The sequence below is a fragment of the Orycteropus afer genome, unplaced genomic scaffold (assembly GCF_000298275.1).
Source record: "Orycteropus afer afer isolate SDZICR_OR568_19922 unplaced genomic scaffold, OryAfe1.0 scaffold00786, whole genome shotgun sequence".
In the NCBI taxonomy this organism is placed as follows: domain Eukaryota; kingdom Metazoa; phylum Chordata; class Mammalia; order Tubulidentata; family Orycteropodidae; genus Orycteropus; species Orycteropus afer.
In genome coordinates, this window is record NW_006922373.1 from 242239 (window position 1) to 265416 (window position 23178).

Here is a 23178-nt window from a genome sequence, read left to right on the forward strand (position 1 = left end):
GTGCAGATCCCTTGTCTGTAGGGTCACGCTCTCCCTCCCTCCCACCTTTGCCCCTACCATATAAGGACAGGCAGCTGCTGGGGGCGTCCCCAGGATCTAAAGATAGCTGCCCCTGCCTGGGACTCCAAACCCCACGGGGCAGCGGGAACCGCCATGGCGCGGTGAGTGTCTCCAGCCGCGGGACTCCCTCTGGCCTTTTCCCCCTGGAAATTCCCTGTTCCCCATCTTCTCCTAGGCGTTCCAGGTTCTGCGAGGTCCCATGGGAGCCCCAGATCCCCAGCTCTCCTTAACTGTGGGATGAGGCCAAGTGTGACTTGAATGTGGTCCTTAATTCCCTACCTCTCCACTTACACTTTCGATTCTCCCTAGATTTCACCCACACTCCACATACCCACTCCAGTCACTCCCGCTCCACCCCCTCGACCCTAGTCTCATTTAGCTCCACTTTTGACTAGACTACGTCCCTGTATTTTTCCCTCCCCCACCTTTCCCAAATGCCCCTCAGTCTTCCCTTTCCCACCCTATGAAGCCCCACCTCCACTCCTCTCCAGGCAGCACGCCCGGACCCTGTGGTACGACAGGCCCAAGTATGTGTTCATGGAGTTTTGCGTCGAGGACAATACCGATGCTCAGGTGCTCATCGAAGACCACCGCATTGTGTTCAGGTAATGGCCCTCCCCTCCTTAGTTCCAGGCTGCCCAACAACGTTTCCTTTTCCCCTCAGCCTCCTACCGTTGTCTCCTTAGCTGCAAGAATGCCGATGGAGTGGAGTTTTACAACGAGATTGAGTTCTATGCCAAGGTGAACTCCAAGGTAAAGGTCTGGATGGAAGGTTTGCCCAGAGAAACTGGAGATTCATTCTAAACCTCACACCCTAAGAATGAGGTGCTCTGTCTGACAGGACTCCCGGGATAAGTGCTCCAGCCGCTCTGTTACTTGTTTTATGAGGAAGTGGAAAGAGAATGTGGCCTGGCCCCGACTCACCAAGGAGGATATCAAGGTGGGTGTGAGGGGAGCTGCTATTCCCTGTGACCTCTATCCATGTTCCTGGTACCCAAGTTAGATCAGGGAATTACCCTTGCCTCCCTTCCCACCAGCATTCACTCACTCACCAGGTCCTGACAATTTAATCTCCTCAACATTACTTTATATATAATTTACATTTTTGTTGTTGCTCAGAATACACACAGCAAAGCATGCATCACAGTTTCTCCATGTACAGTTCAGTGACATTGAATGGCAATTCATGTACGATTCAGTGACATCCACTCACCTTTTCTGAGTTGTTTTTCCCCAACTGACATCAATTCACTGCCCCCTAAGGTTCTTATCTAACCTTTAAGGTTCCTGTTGTCAGTTTGATTCCATATAGATAGATCTTAAACAAGTACAATGTTCAAGACAGACTTTTTTTTTTCAGTTAAACTGTTGTTTGGCTTTAAGACTTCAGGGGATATTTTTGCTTTCAGGTTTAAAGATGATCTCAGGGCAACAGTTTCAAGGGTTCATCCAACCTTCATGGTTCCGGGAAGTATGGAATCCATGAGAATTTGAAATTCTGTTCTGCATTTTTCTCCTTCTGATCAGGATTCCTCTACAGTGACCTCCTCAATATTCCTGAATCCATTACTTGGTCACTTAGTTCCTGCCTCATCTATCACTGGGTAGAGTATGTTGCATATTTTCATCCCCACCCTCAACCCATCAACTGCTTGCTTCCAGCTTGGTGTGTCTAAAACACACATTTGACACTGTCACTCTCCCACTTAAGACCCTCCAGTGGCTTTTTCTTCCCTAAAGTTTGAAACTACCAGCCACTCCTCTGAAGGAAGGTTGAGCAATCTACTTCCATAGTGATACCACCTCAGAAACCCAAGGAGGGGTCGCTATGAGTTGGATCTGACTCCAGGGCACATAATAACAACAAAGGTTGAAAACTGGATATGACTGGCAAATTTGTTTTTGCAGTCTTCACAATGTTAAAAATTGGCTTTGTGTGGTTACTTCATTGACATTTAAAAATGTGGAGATTTCCCCTGAGATAACCTTTAAACCTTAAACCAAAATCCAGCCCCACTGGTCTAAATTCCCAAGTGCTGAGAGTTGGAACTTTAAATGAGGCCCACACTGCACTTCACTGTATGCCTTTTCATGATCCTCCTGACTTTTTCAGGCACTTGAGCTTGGGATTTCCTGCTGCTAAAGTCCGTGACCCACCAGTTTCTTCAGTCTGCAGCCTTATATTCCATTATTCTCTGCCTCTAACTTTACATTCCAAGTTTAGCAAGCTGCCTCTAGCACTTGCAACCAGCAAACTGTCTCTCACTTCGATACCTTTGCTCAGGCTGTACCTACTTCTTGGAAACCTGTCACCACATCCTTCGCCCGCCTGACCCAGCTCATCCTTCAAGGCCCTGTTCCTCCAAGAAGCCTGGGTTCCCATAAGTTCATAAGACCCCCTACATAATGCCTCCACCACACTACATAACACCTCCACTCCACTCCCCACAGCATCATAGTGATTTGTTTACGTCTTCTTCCCCTGCTTACTTCCCAATGGCTGAGACACTATATTGAACCTTTTTATAAACCCAAAACCAAACTCAGAGCCTGGTACATAGTACGTGTTCAGTAAATATCTGCTAAATGAATGACTGAATAACTTTTCTCCCTGCCTAAGTGTGAAAACTTTGGAATATGACTCTTGAAGGCTTTTCTCTGACTCCAAGGAATGCAGCTTGTCTGTCTCATTGTTTGGCTTCTGTGATGCCTTATAATATAGCTGTAATATGTTGTCTCTCTCGTTAATCTATAAGATCCTAGAAGGCAGAACTTCTACGCTTTTTTATCCCCTACAATGTCTAGCTTTGAGCTCAGTACCAAACACCAAATTGAAACCATTGCCATCGAGTCAATTCTGACTCATAGCAACTCTATAGGAAAGAGTAGAACTGCCCATAGGGTTGTCAAGATTATAAATCTTTACAGAAGCAGACTGCCTCATCTTTTTCCCACAGAGTGGCTGGTAGGTTCGAACCACTGACCTTTTGTTAGCAGCCCAATGCTTTAACTACTGCAGCACCCTAGTAAATCTTTGTGGATGATGTTGTTGATGATACGGCAGCCTGGAGAGGGGCTAGGTAGGCAGAGGTGGTCTGTTGGAAGAACTGTACCCCCATCGATCCTTTCTCTCCTCTTTCTTGCACTTCTGCTGCTGCCCTGCCAACCTGTGACTCCCTCTGGTTCCTATTTTAGCCAGTGTGGCTGTCTGTGGACTTTGATAACTGGAGAGACTGGGAAGGGGATGAAGAGGTCGAGCGGGCTCATGTGGAACATTATGCAGAGGTAAGAGAGACAGCACCTGCTGCTTCTGGCCCACCTCGATCACTCTCTTCTCTGTGCACAGTTTTGTGAGGATTGTCACCATGGCCAGGCAGAAACACACAAACTTCCAGGCAGGCTACTCATCGGTGCTGATCTTCTTTACATGTTTTGTGCAATGTTTATTTAGTAGAGGTGAAAAAAAAATGCTATTCTATTAGTAAAATTGTATAAACAGATTCACTTACTAGTCACAGGGTAGAGCCTGTGTTCTGGAAAAGTTTGGAAAAATCTTTTCCCATTTTTCTGTAACTCATGTTCTCACTTCTGTTTTGGGTTAATTTTCACCCCCCTAAACCAGACAATTCTGTGGGAAGCTGAAAGTAAACAGTATGCAACAGATATCATAAACTAAACCACTAGTTCCCAATACATAGCACCTTGCCAGATGTTACTTGGTTTCGTAATTTCAGCTATTATTTATTCAAGTTGTAAAACCTAATAGACACTAACCTGTCTGTAAGGAGTGGACTGTGTGTGTAAATATCCTTTTATGGACTTTTGAAGAAGGGGGCAGTTGCTTGGCTGTTTCTGGCCGGAAGGTTCTCCGTGGGCCATTAATATGCAGATTTCTCTTCCCTCACCCTTTTCTCCTTTGTGACTACTTTTCTTGTCTCATCAGCTTTTGAAGAAGGTCAGCACCAAAGGACCTCCCCCTACCATGGATGACCTGGATGTAAGTCAAGCTTGCCCTTGGACCTTTCCGTTTCTTTTTAACCTTTAAAATAAGTGCCTGCCCTAGTCCCTGGCGTATAGTTCTTAGTGCATTTTAGGCGATTCTGATCTTGACACAGGCGGTTGAATGTTCTTCTCTAGGGCTTTAGACAACCCCAGCAAGACCCTCCTCCTCTCTACCTAGCTGCTACTTCCCAACCCTACAGCAGACCAGTCCCTGTTGAGTATGTGCACAGCTCCAAGGAGCAATTGCCTTAATCAAAATTAGGAAACTAAATGATACATGATGTAGTGCTATTTATTGGGTACCAGTGGTTCATTTTATTCTTCAGCATTTAAATCCTTTTGCATTAAGCTCTCCAAGAAGTTATGTGGTTTAGAAAATCACAGGAGAGGACTGTGAGAGTAGGAAGGCATGAGCAGCGTTTTTGAACACAAGGGTTCACTATAGAGTTTGAGACTGCAGATGCTTTTGTCTTTTTTTTTTTTTTTTCGGTCCCCTAGGATGATTCTGACAGCACCGATGTAACAGGTAAGGTATCACGGAAGATGCTTCCTGGGACAGTGTAAAATGGAGGAGGCTTTGGCTATCTTCCAGTCATTTGCAAGCTCTTTGCCTGTCCACCAGGGTCCTCTGGGATCTCTGAACTTCCTTACAAACTCTTTATTAAAAAGTCCCCTTCCTGTTTTATGTTTCCCTCTTAGGCACTTGACTGTGCTTACTGCATCAGATGGCAGGATGGGGAAGGAGTACACTGGTGGGGCTTCAGATTTCCCAACGGTTGCCTCAAAATCTCTTTGTTTGGGCCACTCTTCATGCTCTGTTGAGCATTTGAATTTATATGTGTATGTGGCAGAGTGAAAGCCAAAGAGGAAGCATATGGATTATAATAAATCTCAGGAACTGTTAGCTGTCTCTTTCCTTCTTGTACTTCTTCCTCCTGGAGTCAAGTCTCTTCTTCCTCTAGAGTTCCTCCCAAAAGAAGGGATAGGAGAGGGTATCAGAGATCCTGGCCTTTGTTATTCAGGTCAGATATGTGTTCCTGTCTCTGGTCTCTGGCTTTCCTTACATAGCTAATACTGGTGTCCTGAGAACCAGCCAGAAACCTCTCAGCTTCCTGCACATGCCAGAAATTTCTTCATGCTTTTAAAACTAGATGTGACTCTAGTTAGTATCTATATTTTTTTGCCCCTCTGTTCATCAGCTATCCTATTCACACACAGTTATTTTTTGAGTGCCTAACATACACAAAAAGAATCCCTGATGGCACAGTGGTTATGTGCTCAGCTGCTAACTGAAAGGTCAGCAGTTACAATCCACTAGCTGCTCCACAGGACAAAAATGTGGCAATATGCTTCCATAAAGATTTATACCCTTGGAAATCCTATGAGCAATTCTGTTGTGTCCTGTAAAAAAAAAAAAAACCAAACTCACTGCCTTTGAGTTGGTTCTGACTCATATAGTGATCCCTCTTTGGGTTTCCAAGGTGGTATGTCTGCAGAAGTAGACTGCCCAGTCTTCCTTAGGAGCAGTGGCTGGTGGGTTTGAACCACCAGCCTTTTGGTTATCAGTCAAATGCCTTAGGCATTACACCACCAGAGCTCCTATTTCTGTCCTATAGGGTCATGGAAGGAACTCTGGTAGCATAGTGCCTAAGGCATTTGACTGCTAACCAGAAGTCTGGCAGTTCAAACCCACCAGCCATTCCTTGGAAGGAAGGTTGGGCAATCTACTTCCATAGTGATACCGCCTCGGAAACCCAAGGAGGGGTCGCTATGATTTGGGTCCAACAGCGAATAACAACAACAGAGTCATGGACATCAAGTCATCAACAATAGGTTTGGTTTGGTTTTTTTTTGGGGAATATGTATAAGAGACTGTGACTTAAACAAAATGCAGCCACAGACTTTGCCCTTAAGCTCATGGCAAAGTATCAAGATTTATTTTTAAAATAAACTTTAAGAATTGTATGTATATATATGTAGTATATGGACATAGTGAAATATAAAAGGGTATAACATTTTAAATTTACAACCCCCTCATAGGGGTAGCCAATATTAACAATTTCTCCCAAGAAGTTACATACATAGTAAACATATATAACCCACTGCCATTGAGTTGATTCTGACTCATAGTGACCCCCACTGGGTTTCCAAGGCTGTAAATCTTTATGGAAGTAGATTGCCTCATCTTCCTCCCACAGAGCAGCTGGTGGGTCTGAACTGCTGACCTTCTAGTTAGCAGCCAAATGCCTTACCCACTATGCCACCGGAACTCCTTAGTAAACATACACATATATAAACTCAAACTCACTGCCACTGAGTCAGGTCTGGCTCATAGTGACCCCTCCTTGGGTTTCCAAGGAAGTATTGAAACTGGATGGAGTCAAAGTTGTTCAGCCTGCATCCCCTGGTTGAAGGCAGATAAGTAAATACTGTTAGGCCGAAGCAAACCCAAGCCACCAACATTTCGGTGTCAAGCCCTGGTGAGACAGCCTGATAAGACAACCGAAGTGACAGAACCCGCCCAGACTGGAAAGTCCCATGCAGTGACAAACTTCCTCTTGTGAAGCCCCCTCATGCTAATTAAGTGCAGACACATACTAACAGCTAATTGGGCCCCGCCATTTCCTTAGTGTCCCCACTTAGGTCCTCCACAAGACTATAAACCCTACCCTCCCCAGCCAGGCGGTGCGACTTTTCCGGCCGCTCTCAGGGACCCGTAAACCTCACCCGGAAACTCAGAATAAAAACTTCTCTTTAACCTCACTTTTGTGCGCCCTCTTCTCCTTACTGTGGCCTTACAAATACAATAACTCAGTTCCTTAAGAACTGAATGGAATGAAAGGTCAATTTACACATCGTCTCCCCCAGGGTTATCCCCTAGAAACAGGTGATAAATATGTTAATATGTTTCTTAGGAGACAACTTGAAAAGTGACCTTAGACATGTGCAGGGAGAAGAATGGGAGCAAAGTTGCTGGGAACTGGCTAAGCCCCATTAGATGATGACAGGAAGCAAGTGTGACTCATCTGGTGCGCAAGTGAACTGCATTAAAAAAGACTGTCCTTTTAAACCGAGGTGAAGGAAATTTCAGCCAATCATCAACTATCTCATGTCCAAATTCCTGAATTTTTTTTATGAATATGATAACCCTCCTTCCTGAAACTTACAAAAACTAATTCGATTTAGATTCAGGGAGTCAGATTTGGGTATGGACCCCTGTCTCCTTGCATTGCCACTTTGCAATAATTATCTCTCCTCTTAATCACTCGATGTGTAAACTGTTTTGATCTGACTGTGCACGGGCAGGGACCTGCGTTTGGTCCTATTTCAGTATCACTACAGAAGTAGATAGCCCAATCTTCCTTCCAAGGCATGGCTGGTAGGTTTGAACCACCAGCCCCCTGGTTAGCAGTCAAATGCCTTAGGCACTACCCTACCAGATCTCCTTAAACACACATATATAAGGAAATTATATATGTATATATATATACACACACACACACACATACATACTTTATATTATAAATTCCCTAATACCTATATTTTATATTGTTATAAGATATTATTATATAAAGGTATTATTATATGTTCTTGTTGTTATATGCCATCGAGTCAGCCCCGACTCATAGTGATCCCTCCTTGGGTTTCTGGGGCAGTATCACTATGGAAGCAGATTGCCCAATCTTCCTTCCGAGGAGTGGCTGGTGGGTTTGAACCGCCAGCCTTCTGGTTAGCAGTTAAGTGCTTTTAGGCACTATGCTTCCCGAGCTCCCAAAGCAATATATAATATACAGAGATTATATAGCATTATACATTGCTAATATTACTATGATTATATATTTTATAAACTTATCTGTCACTTTGTTGTACTGTGGTGGCTTGTGTGTTGCTGTGAGGCCGGAGGCTACACCACCAGTATTTCAAATACCAGCAGGGTCACCCTCGGTGGACAGGTTTTCAGTGGAGCTTCCAGACAAACACAGTCTGGGAAGAAGGAATGGGCCACTCACTTCTGAAAAAAAAATTGGCAACTGAAAACCTTATGAATAGTAGTGAAACACTGTCTGATCTATTACTATAATATATATTATATATATCTATATATATGTTGTTGTTGTTATGTGCCGTCGAGTCGGCCCTGACTCATAGCGACCCCTCCTTGGGTTTCCGAGGCAGTATCACTACGGAAGTAGATTGCCCAACCTTCCTTCTGAGGAGTGGTTGGTGGGTTTGAACCGCCAGCCTTCTGGTTAGCAGGCAAGCGCTTTAGCCACTATGCTACCAGAGCTCCTTATATATATATGTCATCTCTGACATCACCTCCTCCTCCTTCCCTCAATATTCCCCCTCCTGTCTCAGGGTTCCGTATTTCTCTGCACCATCTCATGGAACTCACAGATTCCCAAGGAAACAGCTCATGTGGTGGTGGTGGAGGCTGGCAGGCTGGCAAGTCCCAGGTCTGTGGGTTGGTCTGGAGGATTCTCCTAACTCACATTGTTGCAGAGGTTGGCAAACCCAAATCAATGGGTCAGATGAAGGCTGCTGTCTCAAGTCCAGGGGTGAGATGATGAACCAAATGCAGAACCAGATCAAGAGAGCGAACTTTCCCAGAACATTCTATATATACCCTCAAGGAAGCTAAGGGTGGTAACTTGAGTCACACCCTAGCGAAGTGGGACTCAGGATACATTCCACCCTAAACAGTCATCTACTCACTATGATCCAACTCATAGCGACCCCTCCTTGGGTTTCTGAGGCAGTATCACTATGGAAATAAATTGCCCAGTCTTCCTTCTGAGAAGTGGCTGGTGGGTTTGAACCATCAGCCTTCTGGTTAGCAGTCAAATGCCTTAGGCACTATGCCACTAGAGCTCCTAAAAAGCCATAGAGAATAGGATTTACAATACATCACAAAATGGAGGACGATGGCTAGAAGGGCCATGTTAAGCAGTTACTGTACTGCACTATATAAAGAAATGCTGTGTCTCTGTGTGTACACAGCTGGAATCATACTATGTACATCTTGCACTGTGCTTTTTTTCACTTAGTGTATGTTGGAGATCTTTTCAAATCAGCACAAACAGATCTCATTATTTTTTTCATGGTTGCATGGTATTCCATTAAATGCATTTTCTATAATTTATTTAACCGGTTCCTTATTGAAGGGCATTTATGTCGTTGTTAGTCTTGGGCTATTTCCAAACAATGCTGCAAGGAATATTCTTCAATGTAGGTAGATACATACTTATAAACTTGCTCAAGAATATCTGTAGGGTAAATTTCTAGAGTACCGTCCCTAGATGGCGCAAATGGTTTGCACTTGACTAAAAAAAAAAAAAACCCCCCCCCCCCCAAACTCAATGCAACCAGTAGGATTCCTGCTCATACCGACCCCCCATGGGTTTCCAAAGAAACAGATCGGAAACAGATCGCCTCATCTTTCTTCCGCAAAGTGGCTGGTAGGTTCAAACCACCGACCTTAATAGTTAGCAACCAAATGCCTTAACCACTACACCACCAGAGCTCTTCACTCTGCAAAAAGTTGGCAGTTCAAAACCGTCCAGTGGTGCCAAGAAAGGCGTGGCTTTCCTAAAGATTATCACCAAGAACACCCTATGGACTTTTATTCTGTAACACATGGGAGTTGGAGGCCAAAGAGTAGACACATTTAAACATTTTGATAGCTTTTGCCAAGTTGCTCTTTTATGAAGTTGCCCCACTTCCCACTCCAACCAATAGCTGGAGTGCTCCATTCTCCGACACCTTTCACATCTTTGCTAAGATTAAAGACTGTACCTGGTTCTAATTATGAAATTGCACGTTATTTATTTTTATTAGTGACTTATTTCTTTTAATGTGTTCTGTCCATGTCTTTTGCTCATTTTGCTGTTAAGCCATTAGGCAGAATGGTGGGTGATCCTCCCCCACCCACCCACACAATTGCACACAAATGCCTTCAGCACCAGGGGCTTAACTGCAATGTTAACAGCATTGACAAATTCAGGTCGCAATTGGTTTTTTTTTTCCCCCCGCCTTGTCCTTTTCAAAACCTTAAAAGAGTTCCTACTCAATCCACAACGGTTGCAATTCGCGTTTTCAATAAGTTTGTCCAAGCCACACCCTATTCTTATCCACATGCTTCTGCGCACAGACGGGCCCATAGCGAGGTTTGTCCCACGTCGCTCTCCGTCCGCGCCCAGGGTTTTCTGTGCGTGCGGATCCCGGCGTCCTGGGAGACAACAGCGATGGCTTTCCGGTGTCAGAAAGATAGTTACGCCCGGGAGGTGCGGCTGGAGGGTCGAAGGATGCTGCTGAGCACATGGGGCGGTGCAGGGAAGAGGGCGCCTCTTGGAGACAGTGCTTGGATAGGGATTCAGTACAGAGGCTTGGGATTGGAGCTTATTCTCTGTCCTCTCTTTTCCCAGTTCACCACCACCGTGGTCTCCTGCAGCCCTGCAGAGTTGCAGATCGAAGGACATAACGGCAAGAAGGAAGTGGTGAGCGGTTTTCAAGTGGTGCTGGAAGACACGCTGCTTTTCCCCGAGGGCGGGGGACAGGTACCGGGCCCATCCTGTCCCTTACTCAGCCGGTCCTCCTTCCAGGGAGCCCCTGATTCTTTTGAGCTCATGTGTAATATGCTCTCCCGCCTCTTGGTTATCCACCATAATGATCACAGTAAGAAATTAGTTCAATTTAGTACATTTGTTAGTTCAACCAATATTTGTCAGTATTTATCTAGACATAACATATGTCTATTCCAAGTGCTAAGGATTAGTGCCTCTACATATGGGGAATGTTAATTGGAGAAAAAGACAAAACTGTGAAAATATAAATAACAGGCCAAGTAGGGGTAAGTGCTATACATGAAAAGAAAACTGAGCAAAGAGAAATAGTGCTGATACACTTTTCTGGATACCAGAAACCAAACCAAACTCTGCTCTCCAGTCGATTCCACTCAGCCCCACCCTCATTGGGTTTCCAAGGCTTAAATCTTTGTGGAAGCAGACTGCTTCATCTTCCGTGCAGCAGCTGGTGGGGTTGAACCACTGACCTTTTGGTTAACAGTTAAATGCCTTAACCACTACACCGTAAGAGCTCCTTTTTTCTAGATAGAAGGTAGGTTACTTCAGTTGAGACCTAAATGAAATGAGAGGGTGAGTCATTGTAATTATCTGGTGTGTGACAAGGAGAGAGTATTCCAGGCAATGAGAATAGCAAGTGCAAGGCCCTGAGCTAGGAATGAGCTGCAGGTGTTTGACAGGGACTGAAAAAGATTCCCCTGAGAGAGAGAGAGAGAGAGAGAGAGAGAGAGAAAGCGAGAGAGAGAGAAAGCTTACAGTAGCAGAACATTAGGTCAACTTAGCACTGTTGTGTTGGGCTAGAGGTTAGGTAAAATGTGAGCAGGGAAGAGGAAAATAACTCCAAAGGTGAATGTTATGGGAAAGTGGCATTTGAATTGTATCTGAAAGGATAGGTGGGATGTCAACCATCAGACATTATTAACAAGGAGGCTCTCCTAGCAGAGATATTAACCCCTGCCTTTGTTGGAATCTGACAAGTATAGTTGACTGCAAGTAATTTGATACAGGTGAAGGCTATGGTGTGTTTTGAGGACAGGCTGGAGATGACCGTGGAAGGGTAAGTGGGGGCCAGTTCAGAGGGCCTTGAAGGGTGTGGCCTTCATCATGGAAGCACTGGTGAGCCATGCAGGTTCTTAGAAAGAAGTAGTCTGAGAGAATATTTTCTATAGACTTGCTGTTGAGATGGTTTCAATTTCATATTAAGGTCTTTGTTATTGCAGTAATGTTTTCAACATGAACGTTTTCTCATCTGGTGAAGGAAAATCTGTGACTTCAGGTGTCCATAGAAAGTCTCATTTTAGACATCATTTCTTTGAGGAAGGTCTTGTGAGTCCCCAAAACTGTTGGGTCTCTTTCCCTTGAGTTCCTCTCTGGTGTTGCAGTGGCTAAACCTAACCAGAAGGTCAGCGGTTCAAACCCACTAGCCACTCCATGGGAGGAAGATGAAGCAGTCTGCTTCTATAAAGATTTACAGCTTTGGAAACCCTATGGGGCAGTTCTGTGCTGTCCTATTAGAGTTGCTGTGAGTTAGAATTGGCTCGATGGCAGTGGGTTTGGTTTTTGGTTTAGCACCATGTACTTGCTCATGCAATGGCATTTTTTAGATCATATTGCAGTTGCTTGCATGCTTATCTGTATCTTTTCCAGAGTCTAAGTTCTCTGAGGGAAAGGACTGTGTCTTGTTTACATGGTTTCCTGGGGTAGCACCCTGTCTTATAAACAGCTGGCACTTGATAACATTTTTGAATGAGTGAATTAAAAAAAAAAAAATTGTAAGACATATATAACAAACATTGCTATTAATTTTTGAGTGTATAATCAATAACAATTACATTCACAATGTTATGCAAACCACTATCTATTTTCAAAGTTTTTCATCACACCAAACAGAACTCAGGACCCATAAAGCAGTAACTGCCATGTCTCCCCTCTCCGTAAGCTGCTGGTTACCATTAATCTACTTTTGTTTCTATGCATTTGTGTATTCCAGGTATTTTATGTAAGTGGAATCATAAAATATTTGTCATTTTGATTGTTTTACTTAGCATAACGTCTTCAAGGTTCAACCATGTTGTAGCATAGATTAGACTGCCATTTCTCTTTATAGCTGAATAATATTCCATTGTACGTATGTCCTATGTTATGTTTATCTGTTCGTCTGTTGATGGAATGGCTGTTTGGGTTGTTTCCACCTTTTGACGATTGTGAGTAGTGCTGCAGTGAACATTGGTGTACAAGGATCTGAGTCCCTGCTTTCAGTTGTTTTGGGTGTATACCTAGGAGTGGAATTGCTGGGTCATATGGTAATTCTGGTTTAACTTGTTGAGGAAATGAACGAATATTTTTGAGTCTAATTCTAGGAGCAGTGCAGAGGATGGCGTAGAGGGAGGAAGGAAAATTCGGATCATCTTTGAGACTATTGAAGGATGATAAACATCTAAACTAAGGCAATGAAAGGACAGAAGTCCTTTGAGCTTTACTGAAATCTTCTTCACTGTACCTGTAGTCTGTTTCCTCTTCCTCTGTTGTGATTTTGTTCTAGTTAACAAAATATCTATGTTCAGAGTGAAGTGTGCAGAGAGACGATTCCCTCATGGAACAAAATAGACCTACCTCACTTGGCATTGTCTTTCTTCCTTTGGGAAGTTCAAAATTTGGGTCTACCCCTCACATTCTTTCCCTGGAGAGTCTTTGTTAGGGTCAGTCCTGCCTCCCACCATTGATTGTCTGCATTTCTTTTCCCCAGCCTGACGACCGAGGTACAATCAATGACATCACTGTGCTCAGAGTCACCCGCCGAGGGTCCCAGGCTGATCATTTCACACAGACCCCCTTGGTGCCTGGGAGCCAGGTCCAGGTCCAGGTGGACTGGGAGCGGAGGTTTGACCACATGCAGCAGCATTCAGGTCCGTGGGGTTGGGTGGGATGGGGACATACATACAGGAGAGATAGTCACCATGGTGATTGAGAAGTGTGTTCGGTTCTCTAGAAGTTAGCCTTTTGGAAAAGACAAACATGGACCTTATCCAGACAGGATATAATACATGCTATAAAATCAGTATCGAAAAAGTACCGAAACTCACTGCCATCGAGTTGATTCCAACTCATAGTGACCCCCTTTGGGTTTCTGAGGCAGTAAACCTTCACGGAAGTAGATCGCCCAGTCTTCCTTCTGCAGAGTGACTGATAGGTTTGAATTGCCAGCCTTCTGGTTAGTAGTCAAATGCCTTAGGCACTATGCCACCAGAGCTCCTTTAAAAAAAAAAAAGTCAGTATAAGAAGTAATAATATCAGAAAACTGCTGGATTTTATCGACTTTCCATGGGATCTCTTCATCTGGATGTCTTGCAGACTTCTCAAAAAGTCCAAAATGGAATAAAACTCTCCCCCAGCCTCCCTTCACCTCATACCTGGTCCTCGGTCAGCATTCTCTATCTCAGTACAGGGCATCATGATCCACTCAACTGCGTAAACTCAAATTCTGCAAGTCACTCCAGATACCTGCCTCTCTTTGGGGATAGCTACTGAGTCCTGTTGGTTTATCTTTTAAGTTTCTTTCCCTGCCCTCACTGTCGCCATCATCAGCCTAGTCCCAGCTTTCATCGCCTTTCCCCTGGACTTAGGTAATAGCTTTCCACTTGGTGTCCCCACATTCAGGCTCGCTCTTCTGCAGCCCATTCTCCACAAAGCAGCCAGAATAATCTTTTAAAACTGAAAAGCTGATCATGTCATGCCCCTGCTTAAAGCCCTTCAAGCCTTCAAGGTGGCTCTTTGTACAAAAATCAAACTCCTTATCATAGCCTACAAGCCCGACATGCCCTACAAACCCGTTATGGGCTCAAACCAAAAACCAAACTCACTGCCGTCAAGTCGGAACCGACTCATAGTGACCCCTCCTTGGGTTTCTGAGGCAGTATCTCTATGGAAGTAGATTGCCCAGCCTTCCTTCTGAGGAGTGGCTGGGGTTTGAACTGCCAGCCTTCTGGTTAGCAGTCAGATAACTTAGGCACTGCACCACCAGAGCTCCTCTGTTTGAGCTAGCCTCTGTCCACTGCTCCAGCTTCATCTGCTGCCTGTCTCCCTGTCTTGCTCTCTGCGTTCTGTCCGTACCATCCTCCTCTCGATTTCCCAGATACACCCTGCTGCTTTCCCCCGCAAGGCCTTTGGCTATCTCATGCCCATTGTCTTTGTAGAAATAAGGAGCTCTGGTGGTGCAGTGTCTAAAGCATTTGACTGCTAACCAGAAGGTTGCCAGTTCAAACCAACCAGCCGGTCTGCAGAAGGAAGATGGGGCATTCTACTTCTGTAAATGTTTACCACCTTGGAAACCCAATGGGGGTCACTATAAGTCAGACTCAACTTGATGTCGGTGAGTTTGGTTTTTTGTAGAAATAATTCCTCCTCCTCCTCATTGTCGTCATCAGTTACGGTTGCTGCTGTATCTCCAGTGCTAAGCCCTGTGCCTCGCATGTGGTAGCCATTCAGTTAATTTGTTGAATGAACGAATATAGCACATTGGAACTTGAGTTTGAATCCTAATTCTGCCTCTGATAGGCTACATTGCCTTGCCAAGTTATTTGATCACTCTGGGTCTCAGTTTCCTCGTATGGCATCATCATGCTTCTTTCAGGGATTCTTCTGAAGGTTCTCCGTAAAGTTTCTGAGGTGTTTGGTGCCTGGCAGACCTGTCTTCAACAAGTGAGACTTTGTGACTGTGTCACTGTGGGAGTATGTGGCTATCTGGGCTTCTCACTCATCTCTTGCCTCTTGCTCTCTTTGCTCAGGGCAGCATCTCATCACAGCAGTTGCTGACCATCTGTTTGGGTGGAAGACAACATCATGGTGAGCAGGAGACATAAGATGAACTTCAGAGTCTGGGTTCCTGACTACCTGCTCCTTTTTCAATCAAGGGTCAGAAAGAAGGGGGGGATATGAGAAGAGGGAGTGTTCATAATTTTCCCTGAGTTTCCCTTTCCCCTTGAAAGGGGACATCTGTAGCAGCCAGGGTTCCCCAGAGAAACAGGATCAATAGACCATATATGTGTGAAAGAGATTTATTTTACGAAATTGGTTCATGCACTTGTGGGCGCTGGCAAGTCTGAAATCTGTAGGGCAGAGTGGCAGTCTGGAAACTCAGGTGGGATTTCTGTATTACAGTCTTGAGGCAGAATCCCTTCTTTTCTGAGAAACCACATCCTTGAGGGCAATCATTCCTTAAAGCTAACTGATTATAAATCTGAACGATATTCACAAGATGTCTCATAGCAACATGCAGACTAGCAAACGTTTGACCAAACAGCTGGGCACTATAGTCTAGCCAAGTTGGCACATTAAAATAAACAGTTACAGTAAGGGTGTAATGACCTTGTGTTTATTAGGGGAAAACACAACATTGAGAGGCGAAACAGCTGCCTTGGCATGGGAAAGAACATGGAATTTGGAGCCTAAAGAACTAGGGGGTGAATCCTGGCTCACCACTCACTGGCTGCGTGACTTTGATCATGTTCCTTAATAGCTCTCTGACTGTTTCCTCACCTGTAAAATGGAAATGATAGCCCCTGCCTTGAGGGATTTCTGTGAGGATTAAATAAGATCCTTTACATGAGTGCTTTTTATAAACCGCGGACCTTCCACACATTGCCATCATCACCAGTGTCTCCTGGCCACTCCTCTTCCCCTGGCAGGGAGTTAGGACGACTGCGGAGTGTGATTGAGTTGGACAGCCCCTCCGTGACTGCAGACCAAGTAGCTGCCATTGAGCAGAGCGTCAATGAAAAAATCAGAGATCGGTTGCCCGTGAATGTGCGAGAACTGAGCCTAGATGATCCTGAAGTGGAGCAGGTGAGGGGAGAGCCAGTGGGGTAGCAGCTCCCGGATGGTCCTCTGAGGGCTCCTCCTCAAAATTCAGACAGCTCCCTGTCTCCGCCTCTATTCCAGGTACGGGGCCGGAGTCTGCCAGATGATCATGCTGGACCCATTAGAGTGGTTACTATCAAGGGCGTTGATTCCAACATGTGCTGTGGGACCCACGTGAGCAATCTCAGTGACCTTCAGGTAGGTGAGGAAGGGCTGCTGAGTGGCTGAGAGAGAGGGTATCAGAAGTAGGGGATACAGCAGGGCTGGGAGGGTGTGTGGAGGGCAAATGAGGTATCCTAAGGGAAATCGCTCCTTCATTGCTTCAGGGCTGGGGAGAAGGTCTAGATCGCTCTGCCCTCGGGTTCCAGAATTCACTGCAGTTTGTGCCTATATGTATGTGTGTTACTTCCTTGCTTCATGTAGGTGATTAAGATTCTGGGTGTTGAGAAGGGGAAAAAAAACAAAACCAACCTGATATTTCTGGCTGGGAACCGAGTGCTGAAGTGGATGGAGAGAAGTCATGGGACTGAGAAAGCCCTGACCACTCTGCTTAAGTATGTCCCCTTCTTGGTGATCTTCTGCCTGTTTCTCAGCTCTTGGACACCCTGGAGCTCGAGGGTTTCAGCTTTCCTACCTGGAAGGTGAACAGAGTAATCTCTTACCTCTGAGGGGTAAGGTGTCTCAATAAATGACAGAGTGCTGTGGATAGCTAGTGCAAAAACAGCAATGAGGCCGCATATTCTGACCTCCTCTAATCCCACAAGAGGAAGGCAGAATCACCATCAATAGCCCAAGGCCTATTCCTGCCAGGCCAGACATGCTGCCTCCCTCCAGCCCTTTCACCAACCGTTTCTCCCACAGCACCCACCACCTCTCTCCTGGGTTCGATAATTCACTGCAGTGGCCACACAGAACTCACAGATTATGGAGTTTATTATTAGCCTGTCACCACAGGCTACAATTCAAGTTCAGGAAAAATGCTCAGTCTCTCTCCCAGCCCACTGTCCCTCAGCCAACAGTCTCTCTCAGTCTCTTTCCCAGCAGTGCTGGTCCCTCAGTGTCTCACTCAGCAATGCGTGTCTCTTGCGTCTCTTTCCCAGCAGCACGTGTCTCTTTCCAGGGTGGTGTCTCTTTCGGCAGCACGTCTTCCTCAACCAGCAGTCAGAGAGAGAGTTCTGCCTCTAGGAGGCCTCCTTTTGAGCCCGGCAGGCTGGTCAAACTAGCCAATCATAGCATCAGAACTCTAAGCACTTGAGAGAGAGTGGGCACCTCCCAGAACATTGTTTTGTGCCACGCCCAACAGAAATACTCCAGGTGGACAACTTCAGCAATCAGGAGCTCCTCAGTTGCTCATAGAAAATCCCACCTTGGAGTTTACAAAGACTTATGGGTAGAAAAGCCACACTAAGTAATTTACTACACCACAGCAAGTGAGACCCAAACAAAAGGGTTATTCTGTTATAGCCATCCCCCAGGTGCCTAAAGGGCCTTGTCATGTCTCCAGGTCCCCATCTGGACTCTTTCAAGAAGGGAATTGTTGATTTGCCCCCAACAGCAAAAGCAGCTGGGAAGCTGGGCCCGTCTTCACTGACCCTTCTCTTGCAGGTGTGGAGCAGAAGATCATGTGGAAGCTGTGAAGAAGCTACAAAATGTGGCCAAGCTCCTGCAGAAGGTGATTTATCCTGGGGAGGGTGCGGTAGGGCAGGGGGTCTGCTGGAATAGGCTCCCCAGACTCGGCCCCTCAGCCTAAACAGATGTATAGTTTGTCATGGGAGAAAGAGGAGAGAATGAAGTGGAGGGAAGATAGTGTTCTTTCTCATTACCCTGTCCACCTGTCTGCTGAGTTATCACACCCATTTCAGAACAACCTGAATCTGCTCAGAGACTTGGCTGTGCACACTGCCCATAGCCTCAGGAACAGCCCAGACTGGGGAGGTGTGGTCGTATTACACAGGTGAGCAACTAGGTGTGGAGAAGAGGCAAGGGGGTTGTGTTGGGCCTGTGTGCAGTGGGTGGTAGAAGGGAGATTGCTCTCTGGTATTCTGAAGATAATGCCAACCCTAAGAAATGCATTATATACCAAGTGCTATGCATGTTTATGGGCTGCTGAGGCCTAGAGGGGCATTGTCTTACTCTTTCTTTTTGCTAAGAGGGCCCGGGGCTTGTGTGTATGCACAGACAGTGCCGGATTAGCCTCATGAGGAGCAGCGGGGCTTCCTGCCGTCTCACAGCTCCCACGTCAACCTGGATCTCGTGTCTGTCCTTTATTGTAGGAAGGAGGGCGATTCTGAGTTCATGAATATCATTGCCAATGAGATTGGGTCACAGGTAAGAGGGACGTGAAATTCTCTACCCACCTTGATTAGCGACCTAGGGAGGTATAAGGTATAAGTTAGCGGCGGTCCCTCCACATGAACACGTGACGAGGAAGGAGTAGAAATTCACTGAGTACTCTTAGCACTGGTCAAGCTTTATTTTAGGTGTTGCTCTAGATCTATTGTGTTGACCTTCCTGGGCCTGTGCCGTGAGCTTCCAAGCTCCTCCCAGAGTGGAACTCCTCAGAGCTACCCAGGTGTATGTGTGCCACTGGGTTCAGCAAGGCCTTTTGAAAGCCATCTCATCCATTTTCCTCTGCCTCTGGCTTCAGCTGCCCTTCGCCATCCTCACAGTCCAGAGTTTAGAGGTTTCCAAGTCGCTCGTAGGTGTTTCCTCCAGAAACTCCTGCCCCTCCTCTGGGTCAGGCGTTAGGCACACCTCTCTTCATACTTCTTCCTGTGGAGAGCATTGGTTCTCAGGAAGCGCACTTGCTAGGCTGGGTGTTGACAGTGCTAATTCCAGGTGATAAATGCTGTAGTGCGCATTCATCACAGGAGCTGCAGGGGAGCTGTAGGCAGAGGAGTACGATACCTGAAAACGTAGGGAGGCTTCAGGGACCCATTGAGTCAGCTCTGTCTTGAAGAGTGCTTAGAGTCATTAGACAAACAAGGAAGCAAAGTTGGGCAAGCAGAAGCTTAGGCATGGGGAGACACCATGGTTTTAGGGGAATGACCCAAACAAGAGCTTGGCAGCGCATGGTGGGTGCAGAGAGGGGGGCCAAGCTGGAAAGGTTGGCGGGAGTCATCACAAAAGACATTTTATGCTTGCCTGTGGTCAGCAGTATTCCGCCTCCTTCTTAACGTTTAACCTAAGTTTCCATACAACGGCTGCCATTGGATCAATTCTGATTCCTCTTGACTCTGTAGGGCAGAGTAGAGCTGCCCCATAGTGTTTCCAAGATGTAATTTTTACGGAAGCAGACTGCCACATCTCTCTCGTGGAACAGCTGGTCGGTTCAAGCCTCCAACACTTCAGTTAGTCTCTCAGTGCTTGACACATTGCACCAGCAGAGCCCCTAAGTTCCCCTAAAAACAAAACAAAACAAAAAAAACCCCACTGCCATCAAGTCGATTTTAATTCATAGCGACCCCCATTGGGTTTCCGAGGCTATAAATCTTTATGGAAGTAGATTGTCTCATCTACCCACAGAGCGGCTTGTAAGTTTGAACCACTGACCTTAGGCACTGTGCCACCAGAGCTCCTTAAGTTCTAGTTGCTTTTAAAGTTTCTTGGCCCTGTTGGGTCAGAGCTCAGGGGTGCATCACTCATCAGGAATGTTGCTCTAAGGCTTGGGGAAAATTGTTGAGACTGAGGGGAGTGCGGGAGCTGGAGAGTGAACCCCATGTACTTAACTATCAGGGCTTATCTCCCTGTCTTACCTCCTAGAAAACCCTCCTATTCTTAACTGTGGGTGATGAGAAAGGTGCTGGGCTCTTCTTGCTGGCAGGACCAGCCGAGGCCGTGGAGAACCTGGGGCCCAGGTAATCTTGCGTGGACTGTTTTTGTTTTTCAATTGTGATTGGGGTTAAAGTTTACAGAGCAAATGCATTTTCTATACAACAGTTCACACACGTTTTCATGACATTGATTGCAATCCTCATAATGTAACAGCTCTCTTCCTACTTCCTCCCCATGGAGACTTTTTCCCTTTGTCCTTTCCTGTGCATTCCTGCCCTCTGAGCTACCTCCCTGTGCAAATGCTGCCCTTCTGATCTTCCATGGTTGACTGTTCTAGGGAGTGTACCTACCTGATATAATTAAGTGTTCACCTTATATGCCTGTCTGTTGTTTGGCTGAAGCCATGGGAGTGAGTTCAAATCCAGGCTCGAGGGGTGACTAGGGGCCATAGTTTCAAGGGTTTCAACAGGTCTCTATCACACCAGTAAGTCAGGTTTTTTTATGATTTTGAGTTTTGTTCCACATTTCTCTCCCACTCTAGCCAGGATCTCCGACACTGATCCCTTTCTGAGTGGTTGACAGTAGTAGCTAGGCACCATTTAGTTCTGGTCTCAGGGTCATACAGGCTGAGGTTCCGTGGTCCACTAGGCCCTTGGACTAATTGTTTCCATGTGTCTTGAGTTTTCTTCATTCTTTGCCCTGGATGAGGAAAAACCAATTGTTGCATCTTAGAGGGCCAATGTAAGCTTTTAAGACCCAAGTCACCACTCACCAAAGGAGGATGTAGAACAATGTGTTTGTGAAGTATGTTAACGCAGCCAAGTTAGATGTCCCCCACAACCATGGCCCCAGGCCTATGGGCCCAGTGGCTCATTTCCTTAGGATGTTTGTGTGTGGCCTAAGAAGTTATCATAACTTTGTCCATTAGCTCTGTTATCTGTACAGACATTGTTATAGTACATACAATATGTAATCTTACATGGACTCTAGTGCATACAATTATGTAATCTTACATGGACTCTTGCATTGGTGGAGCTGCCTGTAAAGCCTACCTCCTGATACAGCCTTTTACTGTGATCAGTAAAGGGCCATCACACCTATGATCTCATTTGATTCAATTCGTGGGTGTGTGACGTCACCTGAGCAGGGATCGTGATCCCCATCATCATCCCCAGTTTCACAGATCTCACAGTTAAAGTGGGAGAGCTGAGACTTGAACACAGGTCTCTTGGCTCTATGTGCTGTCATTCATTCATTCTTTTTTTTAAGAAATTTTATTGTATAAATTCATGAGTACTGGTGCTAGATTGTCAGGAAGCAGATGAAGCAGATGTGTAAGGCACCACCAAAGCAGAAGTGCAGATAAAGTGTTTGGTGGAAAAATTTAAATTTTGACACTAAAGCAAAAATGGCATTAATGTAGTTATGGAAAAATTAGAATCTTGAACTTCCTCATTCTTCCCATACTGTTTTTAATACTTCCTTGTTTTAAATTGGGAGCTCTGGTAGCGTAGTGCCTAAGGCATGTGACTGCTAACCAGAAGGCTGGTAGTTCAAACCCACCAGCCACTCCTCAGAAGGAAGATTGGGCGATCTACTTCTGTAGTGATACCGCCTCAGAAACCCAAGGAGGGGTCACTGTGAGTAGGATCCGACTCGATGGCAGTGAGTTTTTTTTTGTTTGTTTGTTTTATTTTAAATTAGATACAGGGATATGATGCCCCATAATCTTCCTGGTGTCTAGGGGCTCCTGACTGGCTTTGATGAATTCATGTTCACTGTAAATCATTGTAACAGAATATAAATATTAAAAGCAGAAGTTCCCCACAGGCAGCCACATGGGGCCTGTAGACTCATTTGGTTTATGCACTTTTTAAAATTTTTATTGTGATTTGGGTGAAAGTTTACAGAGCAAATTCATTTTCCACACAGCAGCTCACATATACTTTGTCTTATGACATTGACTGCAATTTCCCACAATGCAATAGCTCTCTTCCTACTTCCTCCCCATAGATACCTCTTCCCTGTTTCCTTCCATCCCATGTACTCCTGTCCCCTGAGCTGTCTCCCTGTGCGTACACAGCCCTTCTATCTCCCATGATTGATCTCTCCAAGGAGTGTATCTACCTAATGTAAATGTTCATCTCATATGTCTGTCATTTATTTGGCTGGAAGCCGTGGGAGTGGGTTCAGTTCCAGACCTGAAGGGTAGCTAGGGGCCTAGTCTCGGGTTTCACCAGGCTCTATCATACCAGCAAACCTGGTCCTTTTTTTTTTTTTTTATGATTTTGAGTTTTGTTCCACATTGTTCTCCCACTCTATCCAGGATCTCCTGCACTGATCGCCCTCTGAATGGTTGACAGAGGTAGCTGGGCATCATCTAGTTCTTCCAATCTCATGGTCATAGAGGCTGAGGATCACATGGTGTACCAATCCCTTGGACTAATTGTTCCCATGTGTCTTTGGTTTTCTTCATTATTTGCTCTGGGCAAGGAGAGACCCTCCTCTCCCTCCCCCTGGACCTGGTGAAAGATTCAGGGCTGTCATTAGGTTTTCTGTGGCTTTTCCTTCAGGCACTTCTATGACTGTATCTTTGCTCCTCAGGGTGGCTGAGGTTCTGGAAGGCAAAGGAGCGGGGAAGAAGGGCCGCTTTCAGGGCAAGGCCACCAAGATGAGCCAGCGGGCAGAGGTACAGGCACTTCTCCAGGACTATGTCAGCACACACAGTGCTGAGGAGTGAGGACTCCAGATGCCCTCCCAGGTGCTGCTGCCATTGAGAACAGGCTTCCTGTGAACACAGAAAGAGTCTATTGGACAATAAAATAGTTTGACTCACATGGTTGTGGTCTGTGCATTTGTCTGACTAATTTGCACAGTATACTCTGGTGTACTTATGCAAGTAGTA

General features: G+C 45.6%; 1 protein-coding gene across 1 annotated transcript; it reads left to right on the forward strand.

Moving 5' to 3' along the window:
* Positions 1-63: 63 nt before the first annotated feature.
* LOC103211755 (alanyl-tRNA editing protein Aarsd1) lies at positions 64-23013 on the forward strand. Its single transcript, XM_042783264.1, has 17 exons — positions 64-161; positions 552-665; positions 747-813; positions 902-1000; positions 3256-3345; positions 4004-4057; positions 10488-10619; positions 13390-13549; positions 15428-15485; positions 16328-16484; positions 16581-16697; positions 16923-17053; positions 18105-18171; positions 18362-18453; positions 18773-18827; positions 20262-20356; positions 22878-23013. Exons 1-17 carry the CDS (start codon positions 154-156, stop codon positions 23011-23013), a joined length of 1632 nt encoding a protein of 543 aa, XP_042639198.1. The 5' UTR covers positions 64-153.
* The last annotated feature ends 165 nt before the right edge of the window (positions 23014-23178 follow it).

Bases quoted from the DNA above. Each gene is read 5' to 3' on its own strand.
- LOC103211755 (XM_042783264.1), top strand. The intron at 3,346-4,003 runs GTAAGAGAGACA...TTGTCTCATCAG, and splicing joins ATGTGGAACATTATGCAGAG to CTTTTGAAGAAGGTCAGCAC. The intron at 16,485-16,580 runs GTGAGGGGAGAG...CCTCTATTCCAG, and splicing joins ATGATCCTGAAGTGGAGCAG to GTACGGGGCCGGAGTCTGCC.